Source organism: Neocloeon triangulifer, unplaced genomic scaffold (assembly GCF_031216515.1).
Source record: "Neocloeon triangulifer isolate White Clay Creek 2 clone unplaced genomic scaffold, ASM3121651v1 ptg000017l, whole genome shotgun sequence".
NCBI classification, from domain to species: domain Eukaryota; kingdom Metazoa; phylum Arthropoda; class Insecta; order Ephemeroptera; family Baetidae; genus Neocloeon; species Neocloeon triangulifer.
The window spans coordinates 161000-179704 of NW_026775559.1; the positions used below are offsets into that span (position 1 = coordinate 161000).

Below are 18705 nucleotides of genomic sequence, written 5' to 3' on the forward strand. Positions count from 1 at the left end.
TGCGCGAAGTTAAATCATGTGTTGAAGCGTCTCCTTCACTTAATTTTAAAGCTTATTTTCTAGATTTTAGGGCGCTTCGAGCAATGCTCTGAGCTCTGACTGAATTCTCAATTTTTAATAAATTCAAAGATCTGCTGAATTAAAGTGCGAAGCAAAAAATGTCAGCTTGCGCGAAGTTAAATCATGTGTTGAAGCGTCTCCTGCACTTAATTTTAAAGCTTATTTTCTAGATTTTAGGGCGCTTCGAGCAATGCTCTGAGCTCTGACTGAATTCTCAATTTTTAATAAATTCAAAGATCTGCTGAATTAAAGTGCGAAACAAAAAAACTCAGCTTGCGCGAAGTTAAATCATGTGTTGAGGCGTCTCCCTCACTTAATTTTAAAGCTTATTTTCTAGATTTTAGGGCGCTTCGAGCAATGCTCTGAGCTCTGACTGAATTCCCAATTTTTAATAAATTCAAAGATCTGCTGAATTAAAGTGCGAAGCAAAAAAACTCAGCTTGCGCGAAGTTAAATCATGTGTTGAGGCGTCTCCTTCACTTAATTTTAAAGCCCTTTTTCTAGATTTTAGGGCGCTTCAAGCAATGCTCTGAGCTCTGACTGAATTCTCAATTTTTAATAAATTCAAAGATCTGCTGAATTAAAGTGCGAAGCAAAAAAACTCAGCTTGCGCGAAGTTAAATCATGTGTTGAAGCGTCTCCTGCACTTAATTTTAAAGCTTATTTTCTAGATTTTAGGGCGCTTCGAGCAATGCTCTGAGCTCTGACTGAATTCTCAATTTTTAATAAATTCAAAGATCTGCTGAATTAAAGTGCGAAACAAAAAAACTCAGCTTGCGCGAAGTTAAATCATGTGTTGAAGCGTCTCCTTCACTTAATTTTAAAGCTTATTTCCTAGATTTTAGGGCGCTTCGAGCAATGCTCTGAGCTCTGACTGAATTCTCAATTTTTAATAAATTCAATGATCTGCGAAGCAAAAAAACTCAGCTTGCGCGAAGTTAAATCATGTGTTGAGGTGTCTCCTTCACTTAATTTTGAAGCTTATTTTCTAGATTTTAGGGCGCTTCGAGCAATGCTCTGAGCTCTGACTGAATTCCCAATTTTTAATAAATTCAAAGATCTGCTGAATTAAAGTGCGAAGCAAAAAAAGTCAGCTGGCGCGAAGTTAAATTATGTCTTGAGGCGTCTCCTTCACTTAATTTTAAAGCTTATTTTCTAGATTTTAGGGCGCTTCGAGCAATGCTCTGAGCTCTGACTTAATTCTCAATTTTTAATAAATTCAAAGATCTGCTGAATTAAAGTGCGAAACAAAAAAAAACTCAGCTTGCGCGAAGTTAAATCATGTGTTGAGGCGTCTCCTTCACTTAATTTTAAAGCTTATTTTCTAGATTTTAGGGCGCTTCGAGCAATGCTCTGAGCTCTGACTGAATTCTCAATTTTTAATAAATTCAAAGATCTGCTGAATTAAAGTGCGAAGCAAAAAAACTCAGCTTGCGCGAAGTTAAATCATGTGTTGAAGCGTCTCCTTCACTTAATTTTAAAGCTTATTTTCTAGATTTTAGGGCGCTTCGAGCAATGCTCTGAGCTCTGACTGAATTCCCAATTTTTAATAAATTCAAAGATCTGCTGAATTAAAGTGCGAAGCAAAAAAAGTCAGCTGGTGCGAAGTTAAATTATGTCTTGAGGCGTCTCCTTCACTTAATTTTAAAGCTTATTTTCTAGATTTTAGGGCGCTTCGAGCAATGCTCTGAGCTCTGACTTAATTCTCAATTTTTAATAAATTCAAAGATCTGCTGAATTAAAGTGCGAAACAAAAAAAAACTCAGCTTGCGCGAAGTTAAATCATGTGTTGAGGCGTCTCCTTCACTTAATTTTAAAGCTTATTTTCTAGATTTTAGGGCGCTTCGAGCAATGCTCTGAGCTCTGACTTAATTCTCAATTTTTAATAAATTCAAAGATCTGCTGAATTAAAGTGCGAAGCAAAAAAACTCAGCTTGCGCGAAGTTAAATCATGTGTTGAGGCGTCTCCTTCACTTAATTTTAAAGCTTATTTTCTAGATTTTAGGGCGCTTCAAGCAATGCTCTGAGCTCTGACTGAATTCTCAATTTTTAATAAATTCAAAGATCTGCTGAATTAAAGTGCGAAGCAAAAAAACTCAGCTTGCGCGAAGTTAAATCATGTGTTGAAGCGTCTCCTGCACTTAATTTTAAAGCTTATTTTCTAGATTTTAGGGCGCTTCGAGCAATGCTCTAAGCTCTGACTGAATTCTCAATTTTTAATAAATTAAAAGATCTGCTGAATTAAAGTGCGAAGCAAAAAAACTCAGCTTGCGCGAAGTTAAATCATGTGTTGAAGCGTCTCCTTCACTTAATTTTAAAGCTTATTTTCTAGATTTTAGGGCGCTTCGAGCAATGCTCTGAGCTCTGACTGAATTCTCAATTTTTAATAAATTCAAAGATCTGCTGAATTAAAGTGCGAAGCAAAAAATGTCAGCTTGCGCGAAGTTAAATCATGTGTTGAAGCGTCTCCTGCACTTAATTTTAAAGCTTATTTTCTAGATTTTAGGGCGCTTCGAGCAATGCTCTGAGCTCTGACTGAATTCTCAATTTTTAATAAATTCAAAGATCTGCTGAATTAAAGTGCGAAACAAAAAAACTCAGCTTGCGCGAAGTTAAATCATGTGTTGAGGCGTCTCCCTCACTTAATTTTAAAGCTTATTTTCTAGATTTTAGGGCGCTTCGAGCAATGCTCTGAGCTCTGACTGAATTCCCAATTTTTAATAAATTCAAAGATCTGCTGAATTAAAGTGCGAAGCAAAAAAACTCAGCTTGCGCGAAGTTAAATCATGTGTTGAGGCGTCTCCTTCACTTAATTTTAAAGCCCTTTTTCTAGATTTTAGGGCGCTTCAAGCAATGCTCTGAGCTCTGACTGAATTCTCAATTTTTAATAAATTCAAAGATCTGCTGAATTAAAGTGCGAAGCAAAAAAACTCAGCTTGCGCGAAGTTAAATCATGTGTTGAAGCGTCTCCTGCACTTAATTTTAAAGCTTATTTTCTAGATTTTAGGGCGCTTCGAGCAATGCTCTGAGCTCTGACTGAATTCTCAATTTTTAATAAATTCAAAGATCTGCTGAATTAAAGTGCGAAACAAAAAAACTCAGCTTGCGCGAAGTTAAATCATGTGTTGAAGCGTCTCCTTCACTTAATTTTAAAGCTTATTTCCTAGATTTTAGGGCGCTTCGAGCAATGCTCTGAGCTCTGACTGAATTCTCAATTTTTAATAAATTCAATGATCTGCGAAGCAAAAAAACTCAGCTTGCGCGAAGTTAAATCATGTGTTGAGGTGTCTCCTTCACTTAATTTTGAAGCTTATTTTCTAGATTTTAGGGCGCTTCGAGCAATGCTCTGAGCTCTGACTGAATTCCCAATTTTTAATAAATTCAAAGATCTGCTGAATTAAAGTGCGAAGCAAAAAAAGTCAGCTGGCGCGAAGTTAAATTATGTCTTGAGGCGTCTCCTTCACTTAATTTTAAAGCTTATTTTCTAGATTTTAGGGCGCTTCGAGCAATGCTCTGAGCTCTGACTTAATTCTCAATTTTTAATAAATTCAAAGATCTGCTGAATTAAAGTGCGAAACAAAAAAAAACTCAGCTTGCGCGAAGTTAAATCATGTGTTGAGGCGTCTCCTTCACTTAATTTTAAAGCTTATTTTCTAGATTTTAGGGCGCTTCGAGCAATGCTCTGAGCTCTGACTGAATTCTCAATTTTTAATAAATTCAAAGATCTGCTGAATTAAAGTGCGAAGCAAAAAAACTCAGCTTGCGCGAAGTTAAATCATGTGTTGAAGCGTCTCCTTCACTTAATTTTAAAGCTTATTTTCTAGATTTTAGGGCGCTTCGAGCAATGCTCTGAGCTCTGACTGAATTCCCAATTTTTAATAAATTCAAAGATCTGCTGAATTAAAGTGCGAAGCAAAAAAAGTCAGCTGGTGCGAAGTTAAATTATGTCTTGAGGCGTCTCCTTCACTTAATTTTAAAGCTTATTTTCTAGATTTTAGGGCGCTTCGAGCAATGCTCTGAGCTCTGACTTAATTCTCAATTTTTAATAAATTCAAAGATCTGCTGAATTAAAGTGCGAAACAAAAAAAAACTCAGCTTGCGCGAAGTTAAATCATGTGTTGAGGCGTCTCCTTCACTTAATTTTAAAGCTTATTTTCTAGATTTTAGGGCGCTTCGAGCAATGCTCTGAGCTCTGACTTAATTCTCAATTTTTAATAAATTCAAAGATCTGCTGAATTAAAGTGCGCAGCAAAAAAAGTCAGCTGGCGCGAAGTTAAATCATGTGTTGAAGCGTCTCCTGCACTTAATTTTAAAGCTTATTTTCTAGATTTTAGGGCGCTTCAAGCAATGCTCTGAGCTCTGTCTGAATTCTCAATTTTAAATAAATTCAAAGATCTGCTGAATTAAAGTGCGAAGCAAAAAAAGTCAGCTTGCGCGAAGTTAAATCATGTGTTGAAGCGTCTCCTGCACTTAATTTTAAAGCTTATTTTCTAGATTTTAGGGCGCTTCGAGCAATATTCTGAGCTCTGACTGAATTCTCAATTTTTAATAAATTCAAAGATCTGCTGAATTAAAGTGCGAAGCAAAAAAAGTCAGCTGGCGCGAAGTTAAATCATGTGTTGAGGCGTCTCCTTCACTTAATTTTAAAGCTTATTTTCTAGATTTTAGGGCGCTTCAAGCAATGCTCTGAGCTCTGACTGAATTCTCAATTTTTAATAAATTCAAAGATCTGCTGAATTAAAGTGCGAAGCAAAAAAACTCAGCTTGCGCGAAGTTAAATCATGTGTTGAGGCGTCTCCTTCACTTAATTTTAAAGCTTATTTTCTAGATTTTAGGGCGCTTCAAGCAATGCTCTGAGCTCTGACTGAATTCTCAATTTTTAATAAATTCAAAGATCTGCTGAATTAAAGTGCGAAGCAAAAAAACTCAGCTTGCGCGAAGTTAAATCATGTGTTGAAGCGTCTCCTGCACTTAATTTTAAAGCTTATTTTCTAGATTTTAGGGCGCTTCGAGCAATGCTCTGAGCTCTGACTGAATTCTCAATTTTTAATAAATTAAAAGATCTGCTGAATTAAAGTGCGAAGCAAAAAAACTCAGCTTGCGCGAAGTTAAATCATGTGTTGAAGCGTCTCCTTCACTTAATTTTAAAGCTTATTTTCTAGATTTTAGGGCGCTTCGAGCAATGCTCTGAGCTCTGACTGAATTCTCAATTTTTAATAAATTCAAAGATCTGCTGAATTAAAGTGCGAAGCAAAAAATGTCAGCTTGCGCGAAGTTAAATCATGTGTTGAAGCGTCTCCTGCACTTAATTTTAAAGCTTATTTTCTAGATTTTAGGGCGCTTCGAGCAATGCTCTGAGCTCTGACTGAATTCTCAATTTTTAATAAATTCAAAGATCTGCTGAATTAAAGTGCGAAACAAAAAAACTCAGCTTGCGCGAAGTTAAATCATGTGTTGAGGCGTCTCCTTCACTTAATTTTAACCCTTGAGAGCTAGCGTGGGGTCCGCGCGGACCCCATAAGCATTATTTTTTAATTAGCTCCCTGAAAACTGCTTTAAAAAATCTGAAAAAAATTCTAATTGACTCTTTCGTGATACTTTACTAAAAGCCAATCGTAAAAACCAAAAATTTTTTTTAGTTTTTTTTATTTTTAAGTTTTTTCAAAAAAAGCGGGACTTCTACGCGAGGATTAGCGTGGGGTCCGCATGGACCCCAAGTTACTTTTTTTGCTTTCAACACTGCAGTAGTGCACGTAATGACCTGAAACTTTCAGGAATCAACCCTGAACCATTTAGCATTTGGTTGGGCTTCAGAAATTTCAACCCCCACCCTTGAAACCCCTTTTTCACCCCCTCAAATCAATAAAAACTAATTTTTTTCTTTTTATGCTGCATCTTGAGCGCAGAACCATATTTTTAGGGGTGTACAGAAAATTTAGGGGCTTTTGCCAAGTAAATGAGTAAAGGGGTGTAACTTATGCAACCCCTGTACCTTTCAACCCTCTAAAACTACCCTTAGTTGCTATAAATTGCTTCCAATCAGTGAGGCACCTTTGTTACAATAAAATAAACCTTGATCACATGGTGGGGGCTTACGTTTGACAAAATATGATGTCACACCCCTAATTAACCCCAAAACTACCCCGAAAATTATAAATTTCTTCCATTCTGTATTGCTTCAATGTGTTTTACAAAAAAAGTATAAAAATTCCCTTCTTTGATTTAGATTTTTGCATTTTTTTCTGTCACACCCCCATATCACCCCAAAACTACCCCCTGAATAAATGGCAGAATGGTTTATGTATATTTTCCTTGCCTCAAATGTAATATGCTGCAAAAATTATAATTTATTCGCATTCACTGACAACTATTATAAAATTCAAGGCAAGGAAAACAAAGAAAACATTCTGCCATTTATTCAAGGGGTAGTTTTGGGGTGATTTGAGGGTGTGGCAGAAAACCTTGCAAAAATCTAAATCACAGAAGGGTATTTTATTCTTTTTCAGGAAAAACACATTGACGTAGTACAGAGTGGAAGAATTTTGTTGCTTTAGGGGTTGTTTTAGGGGTTGAATGGTTGAAAAGTTAAGGGGTTGCATATGTGTCATCCCTTTTTGCATTAAGTTGGCCAAGCACCCTTAATTCATGGAGCTCTGCGCTCATACTGTAGCATAAATACTAAAAATGCAGGTTTTAATATTTTCAAGGGGGTGTAAAAGGGGTTGAAAGGGTGGTGGTTGAAAATTATGCAGCCCACCCTAATGCTAAATGATTATGGGTTGATTCTTGAAAGTTTCAGGCCATTGCGTGCACAACTGGAGAGCCAAGAGCCAAAAAAGGGAACTTGGGGTCCGCGCGGACCCCACGCTAATCATCGCGTAGAAGTTCATAGCGCTAATGCTCAGGGGTTAAAGCTTATTTTCTAGATTTTAGGGTGCTTCGAGCAATGCTCTGAGCTCTGACTGAATTCTCAATTATTAATAAATTCAAAGATCTGCTGAATTAAAGTGCGAAGCATAAAAAGTCAGCAGGCGCGAAGTTAAATCATGTGTTGAGGCGTCTCCTGCACTTAATTTTAAAGCTTATTTTCTAGATTTTAGGGCGCTTCAAGCAATGCTCTGAGCTCTGACTGAATTCTCAATTATTAATAAATTCAAAGATCTGCTGAATTAAAGTGCGAAGCATAAAAACTCAGCTTGCGCGAAGTTAAATCATGTGTTGAGGCGTCTCCTTCACTTAATTTTAAAGCTTATTTTCTAGATTTTAGGGCGCTTCGAGCAATGCTCTGAGCTCTGACTGAATTCCCAATTTTTAATAAATTCAAAGATCTGCTGAATTAAAGTGCGAAGCAAAAAAACTCAGCTTGCGCGAAGTTAAATCATGTGTTGAAGCGTCTCCTTCACTTAATTTTAAAGCTTATTTTCTAGATTTTAGGGCGCTTCGAGCAATGCTCTGAGCTCTGACTGAATTCTCAATTTTTAATAAATTCAAAGATCTGCTGAATTGAAGTGCGAAGCAAAAAAACTCAGCTTGCGCGAAGTTAAATCATGTGTTGAGGCGTCTCCTTCACTTAATTTTAAAGCTTTTTTTCTAGATTTTAGGGCGCTTTGAGCAATGCTCTGAGCTCTGACTGAATTCTCAAGTTTTAATAAATTCAAAAATCTGCTGAATTAAAGTGCGCAGCAAAAAAAGTCAGCTGGCGCGAAGTTAAATCATGTGTTGAAGCGTCTCCTGCACTTAATTTTAAAGCTTATTTTCTAGATTTTAGGGCGCTTCGAGCAATGCTCTGAGCTCTGACTGAATTCTCAATTTTTAATAAATTCAAAGATCTGCTGAATTAAAGTGCGAAACAAAAAAACTCAGCTTGCGCGAAGTTAAATCATGTGTTGAAGCGTCTCCTGCACTTAATTTTAAAGCTTATTTTCTAGATTTTAGGGCGCTTCAAGCAATGCTCTGAGCTCTGACTGAATTCTCAATTTTTAATAAATTCAAAGATCTGCTGAATTAAAGTGCGAAGCAAAAAAAGTCAGCTGGCGCGAAGTTAAATCATGTGTTGAAGCGTCTCCTGCACTTAATTTTAAAGCTTATTTTCTAGATTTTAGGGCGCTTCGAGCTATGCTCTGAGCTCTGACTGAATTCTCAATTTTTAATAAATTCAAAGATCTGCTGAATTAAAGTGCGAAGCAAAAAAAGTCAGCTGGCGCGAAGTTAAATCATGTGTTGAGGCGTCTCCTTCACTTAATTTTAAAGCTTATTTTCTAGATTTTAAGGCGCTTTGAGCAATTCGCTGACTGAATTCTCAATTTTTTATAAAATCTAAGATGTGCGGGAAAAAAAGAGCGAAGCTAAAAAACTCAGCTTGCGCTAAGTTAATTCATGTGTTGAGGCGTCTCCTTCACTTAATTTTAAAGCTGGTTTTCTTAAAGCGCTCCAAGTTTTGCTCTGTCTGAATTCTCAATTTTTAATAAAATCAAGTATCTATGGTTTAATCATGTATTATTTGAAATTTGAAGTAATTTAATTCCCGTTATATGAGATTATTTATATCCTGATTCCTGATTTACTCAAATTGGTTTAATGATGCCACAAATTATAAAAAAAAAGTTTTCATTCATGGCAAATAATCTTTAATTAATCTGTTTTCTTTGAGCAGCATAGCTTGGATGTATTTTTTAAGTATGATTGTTTACATGGATTACGGTGCAAGAGAAACAAGGTTCATAATTTTGGAAGAGTTTTAATGCCAAAATTTAAGCTTTAATAAATACAAAGTCCAGACTTTGCAAGGAGAAAAATTTCACGCTTACTTTGCAAATTAATCAATCTCATTTTTTTACTGAGACCAGTCTGATTTTGGAGTTTATTTCATTTGTGCAAATGGCTTAGTAATAACGTAATAAAAAGCCGTTGAAATGATTGATAAAATCCATCTTTGCCGTTTATAGTACGCTTCAGACTGTGAAAAAAAAACACTTTTCCTTCCACAGGTCAAGTGTTTTACCATAGATTTACGCATTCTAGATCAAAAATTAAACAATGAAGGTTTCCCTGTCAGACACAAGGCAGACGGGCTTAAATTAATTTGCGTCCCAATCAGAGTCGCTTCACAGCTGCAAATAAAATAAGCTGAGTCCCCAAAGGAGGCCGAGACAACACCCCCGCGACCCTAGCCGCCTCCAAGTCCCGCAGGACGCGCGGTCGTGCTTCTCTCTTTGCATAGCTGACCGCCGGCGCTTGTTTGCCAACGAGAGAGCAGGGCGGTTTTCGCAATTTGCCGCTCCAGTTGACTCGTCTGTCCGTCGGACGGGGCCGAGCAGCCAAAAATTGAAAATTAAAGCGCGAAAAATGCAGCGAGCGGGTGGTAATAATGCGCCCTTATAGTGCGGTGCTGTGTTGTAATTTCGCTAATGACCTAGTTTAATTTGTCTGACAAGGAAACCCTTTCAACACGCAAAAAAAAGTTAACGATTTTTTTACACCAATCGACTCTCCGCGCTGCCCTGATGATCCAAAAAAATTATTTTCGGCCGATCTTAAACGGCCGCTTCGGTAGAGCGGCCGAAAGTTGGCGTTTTTCAACTTATGCAGGCCCGCTTCACTTGCTGTGGAGCTCGACGCTTTGCAATCTTTTCTCGCAGCGAGCACGCACCGACCAGTTCGGCAAGCACACCGCCGGCGGCTCGCTCGCCACTCCACTGCGGTGCATACTTGCTGCGCTCTGCACTAATCGGCTATGTATTAAAAAATCTTATAAAAGAAATTTAAAGCATTGATATTCCCATTTTTTTTTCTCTAATTTAGCAATGCAAATCATGCAATATTTTAATTTCTTTATTGTGAAAAATAAACGATATTAAAAATAATTTGGATGTCTGAAAACTATTAAAAAATATTTGGTTAAATATTTCAATTTCAATCAATAATGATAATAATTTTGACAATGAATACCCCAAATAATTTATGAGTGGAAAAATGTGCACTATTTTTTTTTACAATGATTAGAAAATTTAGAATTTTTTTTTTTAATTTAAATTCTCTTTTCTAATAATTTTATTGTCTCCAATAATTATTATCCCTAAATTAAATTATATCATTTTTTTTATTAAATTTCAAAAAAAAAAAAAAAATTCAATTTTCCCAATCAAGTTTCCCAATCAAATTATAGGATATTTTTTTATTTTTTAAATTGTTATCTTATCTTTTTTAAACGTTTGATATTATGTCCTGACAGTTGGAAACAATAAAAATTGGTAAAATTAAAAGAGCGAAGTAAGTTTTTTTTAAATATATTATTTGCGCCAGTCAATTTATACAATGCACAAAAAATACAATGCACAAAATTAATCACGGCAAATAATTGTCACACATGTGAAGGCATTCTATGGAATGCTGAAAACACAAGTTTGAAGTGCACCAAGCGCACACAATGAACTTTTTACTTTGGCACAAAGGAATTTCGCACGTGGTTTTGGTTGAAAGTGCGAAGCAGTACTGAACTGGGGTCAAGTATTTTGGGCCTCTTTCACTTATGTAGCCAGGCTTAAAAAATGCATAGGTTATCATCGACTCGAATCGGGGTGAGCAAAGCTGGTGATACGTGAACGAAATCAACTTTATGCCGTTATTTCGGGTTTGGATGGGAAAGGGAATACTATGCATAAGTATTTCATCCTCAATAGTACGTAGAAGCTTTTTAAACGGACCATTAACATTAACATCCAAAGGTTGGATTTTTCCAGTAGTGCCTTCTGGAATGAGTCCTATTGTCACATTTAGCCCAAACTTTTCTTTTGCTATTTTGCATAGTTCGTTTACCTTCTTTTTCCAGCCACACCAGTGGTCAATCAAAAATCGCGCAGTTTTCCCCTTCACATTTGGGAAAATGCAATTTGTAAAAAGTTCCTCCACTTGTGACCCCAACATTTTACCACTTGATGAGCAAGTTACAAACAAATTTTCGGGCCGAAGGACAGTTTCTTGCACTCTTACTCCGAATTTACCACCGTCTTCTTTCAAAATTAAATAAGCTGGTTCCCATAGCCGACCACTTGCATCACAAGCAGGAACAAGCGTCCAAGAGTGAGTCATACTATTTGAGCTTTGAATACACTTTTCAATCGTTCGTTCGCCTATTATTGCTAAAGTGCGCGCAGAGTGCATCTCCCTATTGATCCCGACATGGTCTAGATTGCCGAAACAAGCCCTTCCTACCCGAATGACCTCGCCTTTTTCATTTTCAACAAAATCTGTTGCGCTTTTCAGAATATCATCTTTTTCCCTGACTGATTTTCTCGTCACATATTTGTTGATTTTTCTTCCTCCAACTTTAAAACGGCGTTTAAAGTTCTCTAACCAAGTTGGTGAGGCACAAAAGTCTTTCGTGGATAAGCCATGTTTCAAAGTGGCAGATTCAATTGCCCACTGCCTTAAATGTCTGCCTTTGATGATTTTCAAATCTCCTCGAAACTCGAGAAATTTGGCGTAGACGTCTGATTCAATGTCTTTTATATGAGATTTCAACATTACTCCCTCATTGATATCAGTGCGCCATTGGTACAATTTTCTAATACATAGTTTTGCATTGGGATACTTTTTTTGCATGGATGACAATTTTCGAGTTGTTCCACGCCTTGGTCCATATTTCTCTTCAGCACACTTATCCTCATACTGCCAATGAGCAACAATTTCCTTTTTTAAGGAATAGCTTAGGACGTGCCGTTGAGGTTGCTGTTTTGGCAAGTCGCTCTCCTCGACACCAATCAAAAAATCAAGCTCACATTCATCGCAATCGCTCTCAACGTCTGTCAAAGCATCAGACTCAATTGACTCTTCGTCAAGACAGTTTGAGGCATCTGCAATTTTTATTTATATATTAGGATAACAAATTAAAATTAACAAAAAGTATAGCAATAATAAATATAAATATTTTTATGTTTTTTTTTTAAATTTATAAAGTTACAATAAAAATAAATGTCTAATTTATTCTTTATTCTTTTTAATTAATTAAAGTTGTTTCCATAAAATTTTAATAAGTGAATTTACTTTGGTCATGAATGTCAACTTCATGTGCGACTGCTCTTGTAAAAACCGTCCTTTTCTTCCTTATATTCTCAATTTCAGCCAAGCCTGTTGATGTCACTACTTTGTTGCCTATGACAATGAGAAAAGAAATAATAACAAAATAATCGAAATTTAATTACTCTACTATTTAATTTTTTATTAATTGAATAAAATTTGAAAGCAATTTTATTAAATTAAAACTTCTAAAAATCTTTCTTCTCACACGCTTCATTTTTCATTCAAAACAATCGTTTTCATGGAAAATTATTGCGTCTTTAATTAGATGGAGAGCGCAAACAAATTGGAAAAAATGAATAGCCACTAATGTTCAAGTATTATGTAACAACAATTCTACCAATTTTTTTGATTAATCCTTGATAAATCCTGTAAAATTGAAATTATTCAATCAACTTACTACAATTGGAATCTTCTGCAGATGTCCTTGCATTTTCCAATTGCAATTCTTCTATGTTGGTCTCTTCATTTTCTTTCAAGGTCATTTCATTTTCTTTATTTGCCAATTCTTGTAAGATCGCTGCATATGAGAGGTCAAATTTTAAATTAGTTATTTTCTGGACTAAAATTTTTAAAACAGAAGTTATTGTAAAACTTATATTTGAAATGAATTTAAAATATTTTACGAATATTAATATTATAAGAAAAATTATTGCCAATTATTTTTAGTTTTGAAATGCAATTCAAAATTACAACTAAAAAAAATCTTTTATATAAAATTATTAAATAAACTCACTGCCTTCAGAGTTGGCAGCAGACGTATCAACATTATTTTGGAATTTCTCATCTTCCATGCTGGTCTCTTCACCCTCTTGCAACGTCACTTCAGCTTCTTTGTTTGTTGGTTCTGGTGAGAGCCCTGCATATGAGAGACCAAATTTAAAATGAGTTAATTTTAATTTTTTTTATTTAAATTTAAATTCTGAGTTATTACAATATTTTCTTATTATAAATTCACATTGTTTTTATAATAAATATTTTTATAAGAAATAAATTACTTACTGCATTCAAAATAATTTTCATCAAAAGAAGAAGGGAACAGCTGTCTCCTGAAATTGCGTTCATTGCGCTCGAAGTGGAAAGTTTTCTGGTTGTGAGTAACTAGAAAATAAAAAAATTTTAATATTGATAAATCTTGCATAATTCAAAATATTAATTAAAAATTTTAAAATAATAGCTCCTTCAGCATTATTAAAAGTTAGCATTAAAAGAAAATTCATAAAAATAATCCAACCCGCAACTGTCGCACATTCATTTCCAGGCGGCTCGTAATTCTCATGGAGCTCTTGATGTTGATTGTGAGACGAAAAATCTAAAAAAAAAAAATATAAATATAAAGAAGGGCTTACTCTATGCTGGGATTTATTAAAGTTATATTTTAAATTTTGATTCACATTTTACCTTTCACGCCATTCAAAATACAAAGGTATTGGAAGAATTTATCCGTTTCCAGGATGGATGCTTGCAAAAGTAGTTCTGAAATATTTCAAAATTAATATTTATTTTGACGATTTAAAATATTAATTTGAAAAATAATTTCTCTACCTGATAGCAGAACGGCTAGACTGATTTCGCGATCGTTAGGCACACCTTTATCCGATGAATCAAATTTGCAAATCAATAAAAGCTCTGCAAGTACAGAGTTTACACAAACGAAGTTCATGGTGCAGGTTTCATATGCACACTGATGCCTGCAGTCGAATAACAATGCAATTTTTGCTCCCTCAATTGAAAGAAATTTTTTGCATACTTTAAATTGTAATAAACGATGAATGAAATTACTCCAAATATCTTCCATTCCTCACCTGGAATGAACCCAGCGCACAGTCTACACATTTTTATTTTGATAATTTTTTTTCATTCGACCCGCTAACCTAGTGAGATTAGCAACAGCAAAAATATATATTTATTATATAATTATTCAATAACAAAGCAATCCATAGCATATGTAATTTTTTATTTGGAAACAAAATATTAAACATTGCATAAGAAGATTATTATTATTTTCGAATTTGTTTAAAATTTTCAAGTTGAGATTTTTTCATTTTATTAACACATGAAATAAAACTATATTAGAATGTTGGAAATATTTTTTAATAGCCGATTAGTGCAGAGCGCAGCAAGTATGCACCGCAGTGGAGTGGCGAGCGAGCCGCCGGCGGTGTGCTTGCCGAACTGGTCGGTGCGTGCTCGCTGCGAGAAAAGATTGCAAAGCGTCGAGCTCCACAGCAAGTGAAGCGGGCCTGCATAAGTTGAAAAACGCCAACTTTCGGCCGCTCTACCGAAGCGGCCGTTTAAGATCGGCCGAAAATAATTTTTTTGGATCATCAGGGCAGCGCGGAGAGTCGATTGGTGTAAAAAAATCGTTAACTTTTTTTTGCGTGTTGAAAGGGTTTCCTTGTGAGTGCAAAGTTGGTGAGCGCTGTAGTGCGAGCGTCTTTGTTCCAGGAGAAATGGTGATCTCGAGCGACAAGTACGACGTGCAGACCACCAGCAAGTCCATGTTCGAGGTGAAAATGGTTCTGAACATCAGGAGTCTGGCCAAGGCGGACGTCGGCTCGTACCGCTGCATTGCCAAAAATTCGCTTGGCGAAGTCGAAAGCAGCATCCGACTCTATGGTGAGTTCCATTGTTTGTCCTTTTTATACTTTATTTCCTTCACGCCCCGATGTATTTATGGACGGTTCAAAGCAGCACCATAGTTTTTTTAGTCACTCGCGTGCTGGCATAAAAAAAAATGGAGAGACACTTTGCTGCCAAGCAAAGTGAAACAAAAAGAAAGACCTTCTATAACAATGTGACTTGTTAATTTTTTTTATCTAGTAATTAAATTTTCTGTTTTTGTAATCTTTCTTAATTCTCTTTATCTTTTGATGTTCGTTTTTTAGTGGTTTCTCATCATTTAAAAGTACCCTAAATGTTTCAAGTTAGAAGAAGTTTTAAAATAAATTTACTGTTTTTTCGTTTCATTTATCCAATTAAATTTAGGAAATCAATTTACTACAAGTAAACAAAATAATAATTGTAAGGAAGGAAACATTGAATTGTTAGACAAAAAGACACCACCAAAAGCAAAGATTTTTGACATCAAAAAGACCCTATCTGTTGCGGTGGGCTTTGAATGACTGATTGAATTAGCTTTTGTTTTGTCAGTAATCACAGGTTATATAGTGACAGGAAATCGATTTCTTTTTTTTTTAAATTAAAATTTTCATTTTCGCACTGATTCTGATATTGGATCTTTGAGAATTATGTCATTCATTTTGATTCCAAGCAAAGTGAGACTGAAACCGTTTTTGATTTCACATCTTGTCCATTTTGCGACTCTTACTTTTAAATTTTTGTACTCTAATTCACGTCTTTATATGAGTTGGAAGACAATTTTCTTTTCCATACATCTAGCAAATTTTCCAATGCAAACTTAAAAATTTAAAAGTGATTTTTAAGAGTTAACTAATATTTTTATAAGGGAAATTTTTAATTTTACCTTATTATGCTTACTTGACATTGTTAGTTCAACGCGGTTCAACGTTTAATGTTTGATTTTGCATTTTTGCTGTAGTTGCGTCAGAGAGTTTTAAATAATAAGCAGCAAATCAGAAGTTTTGTTATTTGTTTATTTCAAGTACTGACGATGATCCACTCCATTCGTATTATCTCGCGGCAATCGGGCTTGTGCGTATCAGATTAAATGGATTGTGTTTTTGTGTGTGTAAAAAACGCTGCGTCGCCTCTCACTTCCGCGAGCAATGCAATATTATATACGCATCAGGGAGTGAATGCCCACTCACTTTTTGCTCAATCAAAATTTGAGCTCGCGCAGCTGTAAAAAGCCGACCGAATAAACTCCGCCGGCACTTGTGTTTATCGCTTTCATTTTTTGTCTTTTCGCTGCTGCTGATTAATGAGCATTTTAGCCTGTTATAACTGCGTATGTACGCGCTCGATTCACTCCCAAACGCACATCATGCATACAGCACCCCTGCCGCGATAAATACAACAGCATCAGGCTCGGGGTTCTGGTTTTTTTTTTGGAACCCTATGGTGATTTGCTGTATATTTAAAAAAAAAAAAATGGTGGAGTTTCTAATTTTGGTGGTCAGTTGCCATTTTATAGTCTGTTAATTTTGTATTCACCCATAATTAAATTAATGTATTAATATAACCTTTACCCCAGTTCTAATTTAAAATGACGTAATTGTTACAGAAATACTAAAATTACTAATTTAATTTACAAATACTTAACATCCTTTTTTGTGATATTAATTTATATAATATAAAGTAAAAAAAAATTATTTTGTATTGCATTACATTTACATGATTTAAATCCTCTAGTAATGATTATAATTCCTTAAAATTAATAAAATTTGCAATTTAAAAAATAACATTTAACAGAATAATACAGCACATTTTTTGAAGTTTTCGTAAGATAAATAAATAAAATTTTTTATCGAATATTACTACATTTTGTTTATATTTATCTTGTTTATTAAAAATATGTTTCAAGTTTCATATTTTATATTTGTTAGTAATTATGTAATTATTGAATTGTTTGATAAAACGGCACCATGCACCGCTAGCTGGTTTTTTGATAAAACTTTCTAAATCAATGATCTAGCTTGGTTGAATTTTTTCTCACTATCTATAAATTTTACATATAAATTTATTTTTAAATACAAAATTTTACGTTGTTATATGCGCAATAAAAGTGCATGGCGCAGGGATTTAATGGTGACAAACTCATTCAATCTGGTGCACCCTGCCCGCTTTTCGTGATTCGGCCCTTGGGCGATTCAGGTGCAAAAAGCCGCACCATTAAACACAAAATTTTCCTTGATTTCAGAAATCCCTGGACCGACGCGCAAACCGACGCCAGGTCGCTATGTGCCGCCGCACTACGACGAGGAGGACTACCCTGACCAGTTGGGTTCCGCCGAGCAGGAGGCGGAGGAGGAAATGACCAACAACGTGGCCGACCGGGTTCCAACCAAGGGTGGTCCGCACCCCACGTTATTGCCACCGGGCCGCAAGAACAACCACGTCGTGTTCTCCGAACGTGGCGAAATGGAAATTTCTGAATCCTCGGCTCGAATGGAGGTGGCGTCGCTGCTGGGCACCGTCGCCGCCCTTCTGCTGCTCCTCAAGGTCTGACTCTTCGGGCATATCGTGACAATAAAAATCAATTAAGTAAACACACGAAGCAAAAATATTCGGATCGACGGCGTTGCTCTTTGCCTTAATGTAGCAATAAATTATGTAAAAAAAAAGAGAAAAATATGAACTCGGGACAAAAAAGGGAGTGAGTGAGTGTTTTCATTGTTGCTTAAGTGTGCGCCATGACGCCTCGTCGATTACCCATCTGCATGCATATGTATATATTAAACTGCTGTGGTCGCCGTTTGCAAAACTCTGTGACGCCTGTGTGTGTGTGAAATTTAAAAGCCCCCTGCTGAATGCCAATGGAATAAAACCGCGTGTGCGATCAATTTTGTGTGCTCGCTGGAGACAATTATATTCACTGCTGCAGTATAATAGAGGAGCGTGTTGTGTTAGATTGCTGGTTGGGTTTTTTTTTTAGCAAAAGGGAATGAGTGCGGAGAAGAGAGATCTCAATATTTATTAATCTGTGCGGAAACATGTGTACAACGAATTGTCATTTCCAATAATTATATATCAAAAGTTATGAAAAATTATTATCAGAAAGCAAAGTTATCAACCTTCGCATATCTAAGATTTCTTTTATTCTGTTTAATACACATAATTTGCATAAAATATAGTAGAACCTGTGGTATATCTGTCAAAAATATTTTTACATTAGAAAATTTTTATGTTTAAAATATTTTATATTCTATCCTTTTTTTGTGATTATCTCTAAACTCTTTCAGAAATGTATTTTTTGTTTTGTTAAATAAATACAAATTAAGTGAATATAGGCTGATTTAAAAAACACCTCAAAATAATATGTACGCTTTTTAAATCTGACACATCTGATTACACAGGTCAAGATTTAAAAATTAAAGAACATGGATTATTCGAATATTTTAAATAGTTGATGAAGCACTACTTCTGTGATCTTTGGTTGTGTGCAATTAATCCGAAATGTATTTATTTAGTGTTTTCAGTTCAATATAAAGACTTGTGAATGCATGTTATAAACTGAATTGTTCAAAAAGATGTAATCCCGCGAATACAAACTCAGAATATGTGTATATAAATAACCAAGGGAGGGAGACAAAGTGTAAAAATAAAGCAGAAAACAAGCAACCTCCAATAAATAAAAATGTGCGACAGAAATATTATAGAGAGCTAAACCAGCATCAAACTCTACACAAAAAGCCCAAAGCGTATTATATCTCTGTTAATTATCGATACACACCCATTTATGTAATCTCCACTGTTGTATGATGTAAACAAAGAAGTAGCCCCTATGCAGCGAAATTTTATGATTAAAAATCGCATTGCAATTAGTATGAACTTGTTATTTGCTATTTGACCCATTGCATCATTTTTGTATTCATAAAATCGTATTTTTGCTAGAAAAAAAATAGGAAGATATTTTGTTATCTTTAA

General features: G+C 35.3%; 1 protein-coding gene across 5 annotated transcripts in view; it reads left to right on the forward strand.

Annotated features, from left to right (window-relative positions):
- Nucleotides 1-18603, forward strand: part of LOC132203717 (lachesin-like) — a 123825-nt gene extending 105222 nt beyond the window's left edge. For 3 of the 5 annotated variants that reach the window (XM_059631680.1, XM_059631681.1, XM_059631683.1), the window contains 2 exons: nucleotides 14584-14754; nucleotides 16979-18603. In XM_059631680.1, coding sequence (XP_059487663.1) covers nucleotides 14584-14754; nucleotides 16979-17286 — 479 coding nt within the window. In that variant the 3' untranslated portion in view covers nucleotides 17287-18603. The remainder of the gene's footprint in view (nucleotides 1-14583; nucleotides 14755-16978) is intronic. The other 2 variants (XM_059631682.1, XM_059631684.1) reach the window with 2 other exon arrangements.
- The last annotated feature ends 102 nt before the right edge of the window (nucleotides 18604-18705 follow it).